The sequence below is a fragment of the Trichomycterus rosablanca genome, chromosome 8 (genome assembly GCF_030014385.1).
Source record: "Trichomycterus rosablanca isolate fTriRos1 chromosome 8, fTriRos1.hap1, whole genome shotgun sequence".
In the NCBI taxonomy this organism is placed as follows: domain Eukaryota; kingdom Metazoa; phylum Chordata; class Actinopteri; order Siluriformes; family Trichomycteridae; genus Trichomycterus; species Trichomycterus rosablanca.
This window is the reverse complement of record NC_085995.1, coordinates 21,406,879-21,424,163: the sequence shown is the minus strand read 5'-3', so window position 1 is coordinate 21,424,163 and position 17,285 is coordinate 21,406,879. Positions and strand designations below refer to the sequence as shown.

At 40.6% G+C, this 17,285-nt stretch overlaps 1 protein-coding gene across 1 annotated transcript in view; it reads right to left on the bottom strand.

Moving 5' to 3' along the window:
- gria1a (glutamate receptor, ionotropic, AMPA 1a) overlaps positions 1-17,285 on the bottom strand; it is a 162,394-nt gene that overhangs the window by 43,569 nt on the left and 101,540 nt on the right. The window contains exon 12 of the mRNA XM_063000558.1: positions 3,495-3,693. Within this exon, the coding sequence (XP_062856628.1) occupies positions 3,495-3,693 (199 nt within the window). The remainder of the gene's footprint in view (positions 1-3,494; positions 3,694-17,285) is intronic.

Here is a 17,285-nt window from a genome sequence, read left to right as displayed (position 1 = left end):
GTAAGGTTGCTTTGCTTTGACAATGTATATTGTAAAAAGTGCTATACAAATAAATTTGACTAATTGACCTGTAAAAGTGTTTTTGTGTTAAATGTAGCATTTAATACGCCTTTTAATTACTGCCCAGGTCTGATTGTTAACAATCATAGAGTCAATTTAAAGAAAAAAAAATCTGAATCTATGTGTAAATGTTTTTTGTTTTATGTATTTATTTATAAACATTTTAATCTACAACCCTAAATCAGACATTTCATTGCAGACAGGATGAACCTGAGATATTTTATGTTTTATCTGTTCAATTTCATTTCATTTATTAATAAACATCCATTCCTGCATTTCAGGCCTGCAACACATTTAAAAAAAAAGTTGGGACAGTAAAGCATTTACCACTTTGTAATGTTGCCATTCACCACACTTAAAAGTCGTTTTGGCACCGAGGAGACCAAGTGATTTAATGTTTCAGCTTTTATTTTGTCCCATTCTTCCTGCAAACACGTCTTAAGATGTGCACACATTCTCTATTGGGAACAGGTCAGGACAGCAGGCAGGCCAGTCCAGTACCTGTACCCTCTTCTTTCGCAGCTATGCCTTTGTAATGTGTGCAGCATGTAGTTTTGTCTTGTTGAAAAATGCGTGCACATCCCAGGAAAAGATGAAGTTATGAAGGTAGCATATGTTGCTCTAAGATCTCAATGTACTTTTCTGCATTAATGCTGCCATCACAGAAGTGTAAATGATCTTTGCCAAGGGCACTGACACAGTCCCATACCATGACAGACCCTGGCTTTTGGACTTGTTGCTGAATGGTCCTTTCGTCTTTCGTCCGGAGCACACGGCGTCCATTTTTTCCAAAAAAAGACCTGGAATGCTGATTCATCTGACCACAATACACTTTTCCACTCTGTGATGGTCCATCGTAGATGCCTCTGAGCCTAGAGAAGTCAACGCTGCTTCTGGACATGGTTAACACAAGGCTTCTTTTTTGCCCAGTAAAGTTTTAAGTGGCATTTGTGCATGTAACTCTGTATTGTAGTGCTTGACAAAGGTTTGCTAAAGTAATCCCTCACCCATGTAGTTATATCAGCTATTGGTGAGTGGTGGTTCTTGATGCAGTGTCGTCTGAGGGATTGAAGATCACAGGTGTTCAGCTTAAGCTTGCACCCTTGGCCTTTACGCACTGAAATTCCTCCTGATTCCTTGAATCGTTTAATGATATTATGCACTTTAGAGGGAGAAATATGCAAATCCCTTTTAATCTTTCTTTGAGGTACATTGTTTTTAAACATTTTAATAATTTTCTCACACATTTGTTGACAAACTGGAGATCCTCTGATCATCTTTGCTCATCAAAGACTTTTGTACCAAACCATGATTACAATCACCTGTTTGGAATCACATCATTATTTAGTTTTTTCACCTCATAACTAGCCCTAAATTGCCCCTGTCCCAACTTTTTTTGGAATGTGTTGCAGGCATGTGAAATGCAGGAATGGATGTGTATTAATAAATGAAATGAAGTTGAGCAGATAAAACATGAAATATCTTGGGTTCAAACTGTCTGCGATCAACTAAAAGTCAAAGTAAATGTAAGGAACACTGCATTTTTATTTTATTGCATTTTCCATGCTGTCCCAACTTTTTATGATTTGGGGTTGTATTTTAATATACAGTGCCTTGCAAAAGTATTCAGCCCCCTTGAACTTTTCAACCTTTTGCCACATTTCAGGCTTTAAACATAAATATATGAAATTGTAATTTTTTGTGAAGAATCAACAACAAGTGGGACACAATCGTGAAGTGGAACGAAATTTATTGGATATTTTAAACTTTTTTTAGAAATAAAAAACTGAAAAATGGGGCGTGCAATATTATTCAGCCCCCTTGCGTTAATACTTTGTAGCGCCACCTTTTGCTGCGATTACAGCTGCAAGTCGCTTGGGGTATGTCTCTATCAGTTTTGCACATCGAGAGACAGAAATTTTTGCCCATTCTTCCTTGCAAAACAGTTCGAGCTCAGAAAGGTTGGATGGAGAGCGTTTGTGAACAGCAGTTTTCAGCTCTTTCCACAGATTCTCGATGGGATTCAGGTCTGGACTTTGACTTGGCCATTTTAACACCTGGATACGTTTATTTGTGAACCATTCCATTGTAGATTTTGCTTTATGTTTTGGATCATTGTCTTGTTGGAAGATAAATCACCGTCCCAGTCTCAGGTCTTTTGCAGACTGCAACAGGTTTTCTTCCAGAATGGTCCTGTATTTGGCTCCATCCATCTTCCCATCAATTTTAACCATCTTCCCTGTCCCTGCTGAAGAAAAGCAGGCCCAAACCATGATGCTGCCACCACCATGTTTGACAGTGGGGATGGTGTGTTCAGGGTGATGAGCTGTGTTGCTTTTATGCCAAACATAACGTTTTGCATTGTGGCCAAAAAGTTCGATTTTGGTTTCATCTGACCAGAGCACCTTCTTCCACATGCTTGGTGTGTCTCCCAGGTGACTTTTTATAGATATCTTTGAGAAATGGCTTTCTTCTTGCCACTCTTCCATAAAGGCCAGATTTGTGCAGTGTACGACTGATTGTTGTCCTATGGACAGATTCTCCCACCTCAGCTGTAGATCTCTGCAGTTCATTCAGAGTGATCATGGGCCTCTTGGCTGCATCTCTGATCAGTCTTCTCCTTGTTTGAGCTGAAAGTTTAGAGGGACGGCCGGGTCTTGGTAGATTTGCAGTGGTCTGATACTCCCTTCATTTCAATATGATCGCTTGCACAGTGCTCCTTGAGATGTTTAAAGCTTGGGAAATCTTTTTGTATCCAAATTTGGCTTTAAACTTCTCCACAACTGTATCTCGGACCTGCCTGGTGTGTTTCTTGGTCTTCATGATGCTCTCTGCGCTTTAAACAGAACTCTGAGACTATCACAGAGCAGGTGCATTTATACGGAGACTTGATTACACACAGGTGGATTCTATTTATCACCATCAGTCATTTAGGTCAACATTGGATCATTCAGAGATCCTCACTGAACTTCTGGAGTGAGTTTGCTGCACTGAAAGTAAAGGGGCTGAATAATATTGCACGCCCCACTTTTCAGGTTTTTATTTCTAAAAAAAGTTTAAAATATCCAATAAATTTCGTTCCACTTCACAATTGTGTCGCACTTGTTGTTGATTCTTCACAAAAAATTACAATTTCAGATCTTTATGTTTAAAGCCTGAAATGTGGCAAAAGGTTGAAAAGTTCAAGGGGGCTGAATACTTTTGCAAGGCACTGTATAATATATACAGTATATATGTGTAAAAGCAGGGAGCTTCTATTAATTTAATAGACTGAACAGAAGGTTTCACTTGCTATACTTACACTATGCACACATAATATTTGGTACAAATTTTATAATGCTATAAAGTATAATGATATTGAGGTGCAGTTTAGGAAAAATAAATCATATTTAATTTTTGAGTTGCAACATCTTTTTGAAAAAGTACTCACTTACCCTGAAGAACTCTTTGGTGGAGCCAGCATCGAGTGTACCGTAAGCTATTTCAGTCTGCTTGGCCAGGTCTTCAGCACTCTCGATGGGTGACACCATCCTTTCCACAGTGAGAAAGGCTGCCAGGTTTGCTGTGTATGACGAAATGATGATGAGGGTGAAGAACCACCAGACGCCACCCACGATGCGGCCTGAGAGTGATCTGTAGGACATAAACAAACATTCTATTTACGTGATGCACTGCAGTGTGAGACCGCAGGAATACCATTGTTCATAAAATGGTCTTGTATGGGAATATTAATCTTTCATTTGATTAAAATCTAATTATTATTTGAATAAATAAGTTGTTAGGATAAAATAGTTGTTTTTTTAATCTGAATGGGCTGCCATTTCATTATGAGATTGTAAATGTATTATCCACTATGTACAGTGGGGGCAAAAAGTATTTAGTCACCCACTGATTGTGCAAGTTCTCCTACTTAGAAAGATGAGAGAGGTCTGTAATTTTCATCATAGGTACACTTCAACTATGAGAGACAAAATGAGAAAAAAAATGGATTTTTAAAGAATTTATTTGTAAATTATGGTGGAAAATAAGTATTTGGTCACCCACAAACAAGCAAGATTTCTGGCTCTCACAGACCTGTAACTTCTTCTTTAAGAAGCTCTTCTGTCCTCCACTCGTTACCTGTATTAATGGCACCTGTTTGACCTCGTTATCTGTATAAAAGACACCTGTCCACAGCCTCAAACAGTCAGACTCCAAACTCAACCATGGCCAAGACCAAAGAGCTGTCGAAGGACACCAGGAAGAAAATTGTAGACCTGCACCAGGCTGGGAAGAGTGAATCTACAATAGGCAAGCAGGTTGGTGTGAATAAATCAACTGTGGGAGCAATTGTAAGAAAATGGAAGACATACAAGACCATTGATAATCTTCCTCGATCTGGGGCCCCACGCAAGATCTCATCCCGTGGGGTCAAAATGATCATGAGAACGGTGAGCAAAAATCCCAGAACTACACGGAGGGACCTGATGAATGACCTGCAGAGAGCTGGGACCAAAGTAACAAAGATTACCATCAGTAACACACTACGCCGAGAGGGACTCAAACCCTGCAGTGCCAGGCGTGTCCCCCTGCTTAAGCCAGTACATGTCCAGGCCCGTCTGAAGTTTGCCAGAGAGCTTATGGATGATCCAGAAGAAGATTGGGAGAATATCATGTGGTCAGATGAAACCAAAATGGAACTTTTTGGTAAAAACTCAACTCGTCGTGTTTGGAGGAAGAAGAATGCTGAGTTGCATCCCAATAACACCATACCTACTGTGAAGCATGGGGGTGGAAACAACACGCTTTGGGGCTGTTTTCTGCAAAGGGGACAGGACGACTGATCCGTGTTAAGGGAAGAATGCACGGGGCCATGTATCGTGAGATTTTAAGCCAAAACCTCCTTCCATCAGTGAGATAATTGAAGATGGAACGTGGCTGGGTCTATCAGCATGACAATGATCCCAAACACACCGCTCGGGCAACAAAGGAGTGGCTCCGTAAAAAGCATTTCAAGGTCCTGGAGTGGCCTAGCCAGTCTCCAGACCTCAACCCCATAGAAAATTTGTGGAGGGAGTTTAAAGTCCGTGTTGTCCAGCGACAGCCCCAAAACATCACTGCTCTAGAGGAGATCTGCATGGAGGAATGGGCCAAAATACCAGCTACAATGTGTGCAAACCTGGTGAAGACTTACAAGAAACGTTTGACCTCTGTCATTGCCAACAAAGGTTATGTTACAAAGTATTGAGTTGAACTTTTGTTATTGACCAAATACTTATTTTCCACCATAATTTACAAATAAATTCTTTAAAAATCCTACAATGTGATTTCCTGTATTTTCTTTTCTCATTTTGTCTCTCATAGTTGAAGTGTACCTATGATGAAAATTACACACCTCTCTCATCTTTCTAAGTAGGAGAACTTGCACAATCAGTGGCTGACTAAATACTTTTTGGCCCCACTGTATTATATTGCGACACAGTGGCTTGGTGGGTAGCACTGTCGCCTCACAGCACGAAGGTCCTGGGTTTGATTTTCCAGTTGGAGTGCTCCTAGTCCTTTCTGTGTGGGGCTTACATGTTCTCCCTGTGTCTGTGTGGGATTCCCCCAGGAGCTTCAGCTTAATTTGCAGTCAGACTAATTGGAGATACTAAAATTGCCCTATGTGTGTTGTGTATGTTTGCCCTGTGATGGACTGGCAACCTATTTGAGGTGTTTTCTACCTTTTGAACTGTAAGAAAGCTGTGAAAAAACTGATAACAAATGTATTGTAGTTGATATTTGCACCACTCAAGGGTTGACACACTGCACTTTTAACTCTCCCAACAATATGTTCAGACAAGATAAGACCTAACACAATGTAGCCCTGCAACCAGTCATTAATCTCACTTACAGAAAGTCACTGAGACGGTCAGTGAACATGTGCATATTAATTGCATGGTATTATCCGGGAGCACTAAGCCTCTGCAGCTATCCAATTTATTCTTAGAAAAATAGGGCTTTAACTCCCGCAAGTGTATCTACCTCGTACACTAGTAAATATTCGTCTTTTAGCGTTAGAACGTCTGTATGTGTGATTATAGGTGTGCAAGCAGCGATGTCTGAGTATTTATCAACAACATCAACAACAAAGGCAGGCGATTGTATTGCAAAAGCAAGAAAAATCGAGACGTTAGACGAAGAACGGTAAGAGCGGTCTGAAAGCCGTCAATTTTCAGACTGCTATACAAAAAGTAAGAAGATAAATAGAAGCAGCAAACAGCCTGCTGTGAAAGACAAATCACACCCTTGGTAAATCAAATATTATACCTTCATGACAACTTTTTTTATTATTTAATTATTAGGTCTGTAAAGTACATTATCTAGACTTATGGCACCTCTGCAGTTAAGACAGATCCTAGAAGTCAATCTCTCTTGATGACCCCCAGATCAGAGCATCTGATAATGTCCGGAACCTTGGTGTTGTCATTCTCTCCTCATGTAGCCATTATGGCAAGATCATGCCGGTTCCTCCTCTACAACTTCAAGAAGATTCTGCCATTTCTCTCTATGAAAGCCACTGAGATTTTTGTCCAATCACTCATCATCCCCCCCGTCCACTATTAAAACCCTGCAACTCGTTTAAAATACAGCTGCTCGTCTGGTTTTCAACCAAACTAAACGCTGCACCATCACCCCACTGCTGTGTTCTCCTCACTGGCTTCCTGTAGCTGCCCACATTCAGATAAAAACAATGATGCTCGCCTACAAAGCCAAAAATGGACCAGCTCCAAACTAATAACTAATAAAACTAATAAACTAATACAACCCGCTCTGTACCACGCAACCTTCAAGCAACTACATGGATGGATGGATGGATGGATGGATGGATATATAGATATTTAGATAGATGGATGGATAGATAGATAGATAGATAGATAGATAGATAGATAGATAGATAGATAGATAGATAGATAGATAGATAGATAGATAGCTTTTCAAAGCTTTTCTCTTTACTTGCACCCAAATTGTTTGTCTTATTTATTTCTTACTTATTTCTATTTAAAAAAGCCTTTGTTTAACAGGGTTTCAGCAGATTTGTATCCTTGGACTGTTGTCTACCTGAACTAGTGTAGGAAAATGTTTACTGTGGAAGTACTTCTGTAAGTCAATCTGGACAGGAGCCTCTGCTAAATGCCGGAAATGTAAATGTAGACAGACATATCAGAACAGCTTATAATTACTGAGGTGGTCCTGGATCTCACCAGATAGTGACATGAATGTAATGTAACCTACAGAGCAGAGCATGTTTCCTCACAGCTGTGAGTGGCTGCACTGTCAAATCCTGTATTTCTGCCACGGATTATGTGAAGTGTTACAGAATAAAGCAGGCTATTTTGTTTACACGGTTCATTCACTTTCTTACAATAAGCTGCTGCTGTTTTGTTACCAGTTCCTGCCTGATCTTTTCAAGGTAACAGATTTGTGCCAAACAGGCCAATTCGCAAGCTTTAGCTCAATAACTAAATCACTGCTGTGACAAGTGGCTGTTTTTTTTTTGTTTTGTTTTTTTCAATTTTTGGATTTACTAAAACCCTAACAAGTTTACATTCGTGAATTTACTCAGCTATTGATGTCTTGTAGATATTTTTATATTGTGAGGCATTCAAGTGGAACAGCCGGATATTCCGCTTGCACACCAGCGCTGGGATTCAAAATTGGCCACAAGTCTGCTGTGGAAAATACCGGACTAAAAAAGGTGGGGTCTTCATAGCTGTGTAAGGACCCTGGTTAGTAGCCCAAGGTGCCTAAAGGTAAGTGGAGGAAAGCGGAGATCAGTGTGTACATGCGCAAGTCGTGGAGGGAGCAGGTGTCTGGCAACTATATGATCAGATATGATCAGGGTCCCCAGCATAAACCAACAAGAGTAACCACAACCAACAAAAGGAACCAACAAGAGTAACTGTAACCAATGAGAGTAACCAACAAAAGTAACCAGAGTAACAAACAAGCGTAACCAACAAGAGTAACCAACAAGAGTAACCAACAAGAGTAACCAGAGAAACCAACAAGAGTAACCAACAAGGGTAACCAGAGAAACCAACAAGAGTAACCAACAAGGGTAACCAACAAGAGAAACCAACAAGAGTAACCAGAGTAACAAACAAGAGTAACCAGAGTAACAAACAAGCATAACCAGAGTAACAAACAAGCGTAACCAACAAGAGCAACCAACAAGAGTAACCAGAGAAACCAACAAGAGTAACCAGAGAAACCAACAAGTGACCAACAAGAGAAACCAACAAGAGTAACCAGAGTAACAAACAAGAGTAACCAGAGTAACAAACAAGCATAACCAGAGTAACAAACAAGCATAACCAACAAGAGTAACCAAAGTAACAAACAAGCATAAACAACCAGAGAAATCAACAAGAGAAACCAACAAGAGTAACCAGAGTAACAAACAAGAGTAACCAACAAGTGTAACCAGAGTAACAAACAAGCGTAACCAACAAGAGTAACCAAAGTAACAAACAAGCATAACCAACCAGAGAAACCAACAAGAGTAACCAGAGTAACAAACAAGTGTAATCAACAAGAGTAACCAGAGTAACAAACAAGTGTAATCAACAAGAGTAACCACTAAGAGTAACCAGAGTAATAAACAAGTGTAACCAACAAGAGTAACCACAACCAACAAAAGTAACGAATAAAAGAAACCATCAGGAGTAACCGTAACTAACAAGCGTAACCACCATAAGTAATCGTAACCAACAAGAGTAACCATCAAGAGAACCCATAACCAACAAGCATAACCAACAAGCATAACCAACAAGCGTAACCAACAAGAGTAACCTCCACTGAATTATACACATCACAGTCTTTATATACCATAATCATTAGCTCAACTGTCCAATCAACAGGTGTTGACTTGAAACACCAAACAATATAACCCAAACCATGTGCTCCCAGATACAGGATTGTTGCGGAAAAAAAGCCCTTACTGAAATATTTGCAAACCATGTGGCAAGTCTAATGAAATTAAAGTAGTTAAAGCTTGAAATCTAGTACACATGTGTGGTTAAGGTTAATTGACTAATTAGACACACAAAGCAGGTAACACCATCCATTGTAATGGATTTATTAGAAAATTAATGGTGCATGTCGATCTTGCATGAGATCTTAGGGAAAAACTGCTACGTGGCAGATTACAAATTGATAAGCAGGTTTGTAAAGCTGCAACATGATAGTATTCATAATGAACATCAGAGAGTATTGTACAGAGCCAAATCTAATTACACACCTGCCTTATAATTATAGTTTTATTATCTCTACATAAAGGTCAGGAACGATCATGGAAACATTCCGTTTCGCACTCCGTCAGCAGTGAGCCGTGTGTCAGGTTTGTTGGTGTGTAGGAGGAAGATTATACATGATTTCAATGATGCTCTTCTACACTGACTGGCTTCCCACGGTGCAAGTATAGAACACCTCATTAGTGAAACACAGTACTGCACTGCATACAGCTAATTTGACACTTGACATGCCCACCCCAGGGGTACAGAAATATTTATGTCATTCTCAGTATTATATTCGACTTCAATCACAGAGTGTATGTGGAACATGAGCATGCTATATCATTTTAATTTAATTCTGAGGAGGGTCACAGTGGGCCTGGGAGTACCCAGAAACACAGGGTGTGAAAAGGGAATACACCATGAGCAGGGTGCTGATTGAATTTCTGCATGTTTTAAGAGATATCAGGAAACCTAAGTAGACATGATAAGAGCAATCAAAACTCCTCACAGACAGTGACCATTAAAATCAACCATGTAGCACCACTCTACCAGTCAGGACAACTACTACCCTAACAATGCTATACTCAATGTTTAACAGAATATAAAGAGTTTTTAAGAAGATAAATTCTGACTTTAACTTTATGTAAGATATAATATTGTACATTTATGACATTAAGAAGACTTCTATCCAAAATGATTGAATACAATGATGGCAAATAAGTGTTCAGGGCCTTGCTTACTAGCCAAGTACCCTAACCCAAGCCTTTCTTAATCAGAGTTTCCGCAGGGGTGCTGTCCAAAAATATTAAACTGCTGATAAAATTCCAAAAATCATTATTATACCATTTATTATAAAAATGCATAGTATTAAGCAGTGTATACATATGTACAGTCATGTGAAAAAGTTAGGACACCCCATGAAATCCTTTGTCTTTTTCAACATATTTAAACATTTGAACATTTGAGCTTCATTTGAACAGTACTGACAGATGGAGCTTATATAACTAAACAAATAAAATGTAAAAAAATTACTTTTAAACACAAGCTGTAAAATGTGAACAAAAATGGAAATTTATTGAATTTAAAATTAGTCTAAAATTAGAATCCGGTGCACCACATCAGCTGCAATCATTAGACCATCGTTATAGAACAGTGGAGTTTTATTTAAACCTCAGACATTAGTTTGGTTTGCTCTCGATTGTTGAAGTAAGTGATATCACCATGGTGAGATCTAAAGAGCTTTCTGAGGCCTTCAGAAAGAAGGTTATAAATGCATTTGAGTCTGGGAAGGGATTTAAAAAGATCTTAAAACATTAGAAATCAGCCATTCCACTGTCCGGAAAATCATTTACAAGTGGTGAACATTTAAAACAACTGCCAACATGGCCAGGTCAGGCTGTCCTAGCAAGTTCAGCCCAAGAGCAGACCGCAAGATGCGTAAAGAAATCTCCAATAATCCTACAATGTCATCACGGGACCTACAGCTAGCTCTTGCCACAGTTGATGTCAAGGTACATGCATCTACCATCAGAAAGAGACTGCACAAGTTTGATTTTCATGGGAGGTGAGCAAGGAGGAAACCCTTGCTGTGAAAAAAAACATCAGGGCAAGACTAAAGTTTACCAGAGAACGCCTAGACAAAGACCAGCACTTCTGGAACAATGTGCTTTGGACAGATGCATCCAAAGCTGAATTATTTGGGCACAATAACAGAAGATATGTTTGGCGCAAACCCAACACAGCATTTGGGAACAAGAACCTCATACCAACTGTGAAGCATAGAGGTGGAAATGTCATGGTTTGGGGCTGCTTTGCAGCAGCACGGCCTGGCAAGCTCTCCATTATAGAATCCACAATGAATTATTCACTGTATCAGAGGGTGCTTGAGAAAAAATGTAAGACCATCTGTCCAAAAACTGAAGCTGAAGCAGAGGTGGACCATGCAGCATGACAACAACCCAAAACATCCCAGTAAATCCACCAAGGAATGGCTCAAAAGAAAGAAATGGAGAATTCTGGAATGGCCAAGTCAAAGCCCGGATCTTAATCCTATTGAGATGCTGTGGGGTGATTTGAAACGGGCTGTGCTTGCAAGAAACCCATCAAACCCATCAAATTAGGAAATGTCTAATTGAGGTTATTTCAGCCAAAGGGGGAAACACCAGCTATTAGGACATAGGGTGTCCTTACTTTTTCCTCACAATACATTTTATTTTTTGTTTATTACATTTTACAACTTGTGTTTAAAAGTATTTTTTTCAGTTTCATTTGTTTAGTTCTATAAGCTCCATCTCTCAATACTGTTCAAATGAAGCTCAAATGTTCATTTGTTTAAATATGTTCAAAAAGACAAAGGTTCTCATGGGGTGTTCTAACTTTTTCACATGACTGTATATGCAAAAAGAAATCGCATTGAGTGTGTGTGTGTGTGTGTGTGTGTACATGTATATAGGGCGGCACGGTGGCTCGGTGGGTAGCACTGTCACTGCACAGCAAGAAGTTGGAGCGGTCCTGGTCCTTTCTGTGTAGAGTTTGTATGTTCTTCCCATGTCCCAAAATTGTGATGGCCAGACGACTGGGTCAGAGCATCTCCAAAACTGCAGCTCTTGTGGGGTGTTCTCGGTCTGCAGTGGTCCAAGGAAGGAACAGTGGTAAACCGGCGACAGGGTCATGGGCGGCCAAGACTCATCGATGCATGTGGGTAGCAAAGGCTGGCCCGTGTGGTCCGATCCAACGGACGAGCTGCTGTAGCTCAAATTGCTGAATAAGTTAATGCTGGTTCTGATAGAAAGGTGTCAGAATATACAGTGCATCACAGTTTGTTGCGTATGGGGCAGCCAAAGAGGGATCAACACAATATTAGGAAGGTGGTCATAATGTTATGCCTAATATAATAGAGCATATACAGTACTGTATATACATATGTCCGTTAAATACAGTAGGAGTTTTTATGTTTGTAGTAGATGTACTCTTGTGCTTTCTGTACAATTTAAAAGGCAGATGAAATAGAAGTTAATGCAGAATTGCCACCGAGTTCTCTGGGCCACAAGCCCACCTCAGATGGACCACAACGCAAGGGTCAGATGAAGCTTTGAGTGTTTCAGCTTGTTTTTTCGGGCAGCATAACACCAGCTGTGTGAGTTTCCTCTGCACTGGAGGCTAAGCAGGAGAAAAGTGCAAGCGTTTAAGTAAGAGGATATTTTAGCTCACTGATCTGATGCTGTCTGACAGATTTGCTTGGACAGAGTTTAAGCTGTGTTACTATGACACACTTATTCTGTTTTCGGGTGTGTGTGAGATTTCACAGTTCAAATACTGGTTACTGTTTTCGCTTACACAAAAGAATGCTTTTAAATAAGCCAAACATGAATTTCCCTAAAAAATATGTATATACAAATTAATAATATGGGTGTAAGGAATGTTCTGTAATGACATTATACAAAGTCAAAATTCATTATTACTAATTGGAGTAAGACTAAAGGTGGTGACTTAGTAAAGACTACAAAAGGTACATTTTTAATGTTAATACAAAGGTCTAGTTCGGAATGTGGATCATACACAAAGGAATTACAATATACACTGATCAGCCATAACATTAAAACCACCTCCTCCGTTTCTACACTCACTGTCCATTTTATCAGCTCCACTTACCATTTAGAAGCACTTTGTAGTTCTACAATTACTGACTGTAGTTCATCTGTTTCTCTGCATACTTTTTTAGCCCCCTTTCATGATGTTCTGATGACCCCCACAGAACCACCACAGAGCAGGTATTATTTAGGTGGTGGATCATTCTCAACCCTTGCAGTGACAATAACATGATGGTGGTGTGTTAGTGTGTGTTGTGCTGGTATGAGTGGATCAGAAACAGCAGTGCTGCTGGAGTTTTCAAATACTGTGTCCATTCACTGTCCACTCTATTAGACACTCCTACCTACCATGTAAAGTCAGAGACGATCGCTCATCTATTGCTGCTGTTTGAGTTGGTCATCTTCTAGACCTTCATCAGTGGTCACAGGACGCTGCCCACAGGGCACTGTTGGCTGCTTGTTTTTGGTTGGTGGACTATTCTCAGTCCAGCAGTGACAGTGAGGTGTTTAAAAACTCCATCACCGCTGCTGTCGGTTCCACTCATACCAGCACAACACACACTAACACACCACCACCATGTCAGTGTCACTGCAGTGCTGAGAATGATCCCACACCAAAATAATACTTGCTCTGTGGTGGTCCTGGGAGAGTCCTGACCATTGAAGAACAGCATGAAAGGGGGCTAACAAAGCATGCAGAGAAACGGATGGACTACAGTCAGTAATTGTAGAACTACAAGGTGCTTCTATATGGTAAGTGAAGATATACTGTAGATATAGATACAATATAGATACAATATTTAGATATGCTCTAAACACAGCATATCTATCCAAAGCGACTTATAATTGTTACCCCATACAATCCAAGCAATAAAGGCTTATGGTCTAGCTCAAGGGTTTAACAGTGGTAACCCAGCAGATATGGGGCTTGAACCAACAACCCTCTGATTACTAGTCCTGTACCTCAACCTTCCAATGAAATGATGACTACCAGCCTTCTAAAATACAAGCTTATATAAAAGTAGAACAACACACTCCAGACTAACACACACACATACTTAGTGGGGCTGATAATGGTACTCAGTCAGCAGCGTTCTCAAACTGTGCCACTCCAGTAGAAACGTCTGTGTCTTCCTGTGTTACCATGGCAGCAGCGGTGCTGATCAGATGTAAGAGGGTGCATTCGGCTCTAAGTTGCTCTTAACTACTTTTGGGGTTGCTATTAACTACATAATGGGGTTTGTCCTCCACATTATGATCATATTGACTACTTTAGATCACTGTGTTGCAGAGACACTAATGTAATTTTGAATCCCTGTACACACTCTCTCTCTCTGTCTTGCTGCTGTGGTTGTATAGCTGTAATATTGCTTCCAATAAAACCTACTGATTTACTGATAACCCTGATAGCAACCACAAATCCATTTGGATGGGGGAAATTTAGAGCTAGTAATGAGGTGAAAAAACTAAATAATGATGTGATTCCAAACAGGTGATGTCAACAGGTGATTGTTATCATGGTTTGGTACAGAAGCAGCATCCAGCAAAGGCTGAGTCTTTGATAAGCAAAGATGGCCAGAGGATCTACAGTTTGGAAGATTGGAAGGGATTTGCATATTTCTCCCTCTACAGTGCATAATATCATTAAATGATTAAAGGAATCAGGAGGAATTTTAGTGCGTAAAGGCCAAGAAGGGAAGCTTAAGCTGAACGCCCGTGATCTTTGATCTCTCAGACGGCACTGCATCAAGAATCGCCACTCAACAATAGCTGATATAACCACATGGGTGAGGGATTACTTTAGCAAACCTTTGTCAAGCACTACAATACAGAGTTACATGCACAAATGCCACTTAAAACTTTACTGTGCAAAAAAGAAGCCTTATGGTAACCATGTCCAGAAGCGGTGTCGACTTCTCTGGGCTCAGAGGCATCTAGGATGGACTATCACACAGTGGAAACGTGTATTGTGGTCAGATGAATCAGCATTCCAGGTCTTTTTTTGTGGATGCTGTGTGCTCTGGACCAAAGACGAAAAGGACCATCCAGACTGTTATCAGCAACAAGTCCAAAAGCCAGGGTCTGTCATGGTATGGGGCTGTGTCAGTGCCTTTGGCAAAGGTCATTTACACTTCTGTGATGGCAGCATTAATGTTTTGAGATCTTAGAGCAACATATGCTGCCTTCAAGATGCTCATTGTGCCTGTGACATCCCAGTCCTTGAAAAATAGATAAAAGATAAGAAAGGAAACTCAACACAAGCCGGGGATGGTGATATGCAAGTGGCACTCCACACAAGTGGTCAGCTCTGGAAAAGGACATCCAGTATGGTTCCCTGGTGTCATCTGAAAAGAGCTGCAACTATAGGTGAGATCTAAAAAAGGTATTAAGTGTACTAGCCATGTCAGCAATGTCACTGGTCGGCTGGGCGCCATCTAGCGGGCATGATTGGCAGTGCCTGCAGCAGACATTTTTCTGCGGGATGGTCGGACTATGTGGGTGGGGTCTTCAAACGCTGTGTAGGGCAGTGGTAACCTAGTGGTTAAGGTACAGGACTAGTAATCAAAAGGTCGCTGGTTCAAGTCCCACTACTGCCAGGTTGTCACTGCTGGGCCCTTGAGCAAGGCCCTTAACCCTCAATTGCTAAGATTGTACATTATCAGTACTGTAAGTCGCTTTGAATAAAAGCGTCTCCTGAATGCTGAAAATGTAAATGTCAATGTGTAAGAACCCTGAATAGCAGATAGAGAGGCGCCTGTGCAGAATGCATGGGTGAAAAAAGGTTTCGCAAAGGGCTGCGCGCGGGTCAGAGGAGGCGTGAGTAGCAATATACCCACCTCAACTGCAATCAGTGATCCCCCAGCAGCAGAAGACAAATTGACTATTTCTTCGACTGCTCCCGTTAGGGGTCGCCGGTGGATCGTGATCCGCATTATTTATTTGGCACAGTTTTAACACTGGATGCCCTTCCTGAAACAACCCCCTTTTTAATCCAGGCTTGAGACCGGCACTACAATACACTGGTTTATGCATCCTAGCGGCATAAATGGTACCTAGTACCTATAGGACAATTCAGTGTCTCCAATTAGCCCGGCTGCATGTTTTTGGACTGTGGGAGGAAGAAACCTGCTCCTGGAGGAAACCCACGCAGACACAGGGAGAACATGCATAAAAAGGACCCAGACCGTCCCACCTGGGGATCGAACCCAGGACCTTCTTACTGTGAGGCGACAGTGCTACCCACTTAGCCACTGTGCCACCCCGAAAGACAAATTGACTAATTGACTAAAAGAAAAGCAGGTCGCCAAACAAAGGAGCTGGCAAAGCTGTGAGGAGGAAACCGTGATAAATATAAAGATTTCCACCAGGAGCGAATTAATGCTCAGTGAAGTGCATGTAAAGGGGCTCCTCCATGCCCCTTCTGCCAGCCATATTTGGGAAGTAAGAAGGACATGATTCTGTAACTAAGCCACACTACCAATCACCATGTTACAAAAATAGTCTTTCTATGGCAAACCACTAAACAACTCATGACTCCATATGCCATTTATACTGCAACAAGGTTACTATACAAATAATTTAAAAACAGCATATTCTTGTTGACATACCTATAAATTCAAGGCTATAGTGGTGATAAAATTATAGTAAAAAATCTGTGTAATTCCAGAATTACTGGCTGACTGTGCGAGGAGGAACGACAACATGCATTATTCATGTCTTAATTATTTTGACTGCTGAGCTGTAAAATCGTTACTCAAGCAGGTAGGAGTGTATTGTAAGTGTCAACAGTGATTTATTTTTCCAGCAAGCAATGCTTAGCGGTTTGAAAAAAAAACTAGAAGACGTACATACAAACAAGCTGAGTAACATTCAGATCCTTTTTCTTAAAAGCTAGTAAGATGAAGCACAGTCTAACAGTGTTGTCAAGTGTGTATGTATGTGAGTGTGTGTGTCTGTTCTCAAGAAAGCTATCATGAGTGTAACGACCATGTGATAAGAAGGAATGCTTCACTGACAGATCACGGTTCAGCGGCTGTACAAGTAGAACGGTTGGAGGAGCACTGAGGGAAAAAAACATCCGACGGTAGATTGAGAAACTGTGTTTTGGGAAAGAGGAAGAGGAACAGGAGAAGAGCAGATCTATTGATGTAATGATGGAAAGCAGTAACATTACACTGATCAGCCACAACATTAAAACCACCTTGTTTCTACACTTATTGTCTATTTTATCAGCTCATACCATAAAGAAGCACTTTGTAATTCTACAATTACTGACTGTAGTCCATCTGTTTCTCTGCATGCTTTGTTAGCCCCCTTCATGCTGTTCTTCAATGGTCAGGACCCCCACAGGACCACCACAGAGCAGGTATTATTTAGG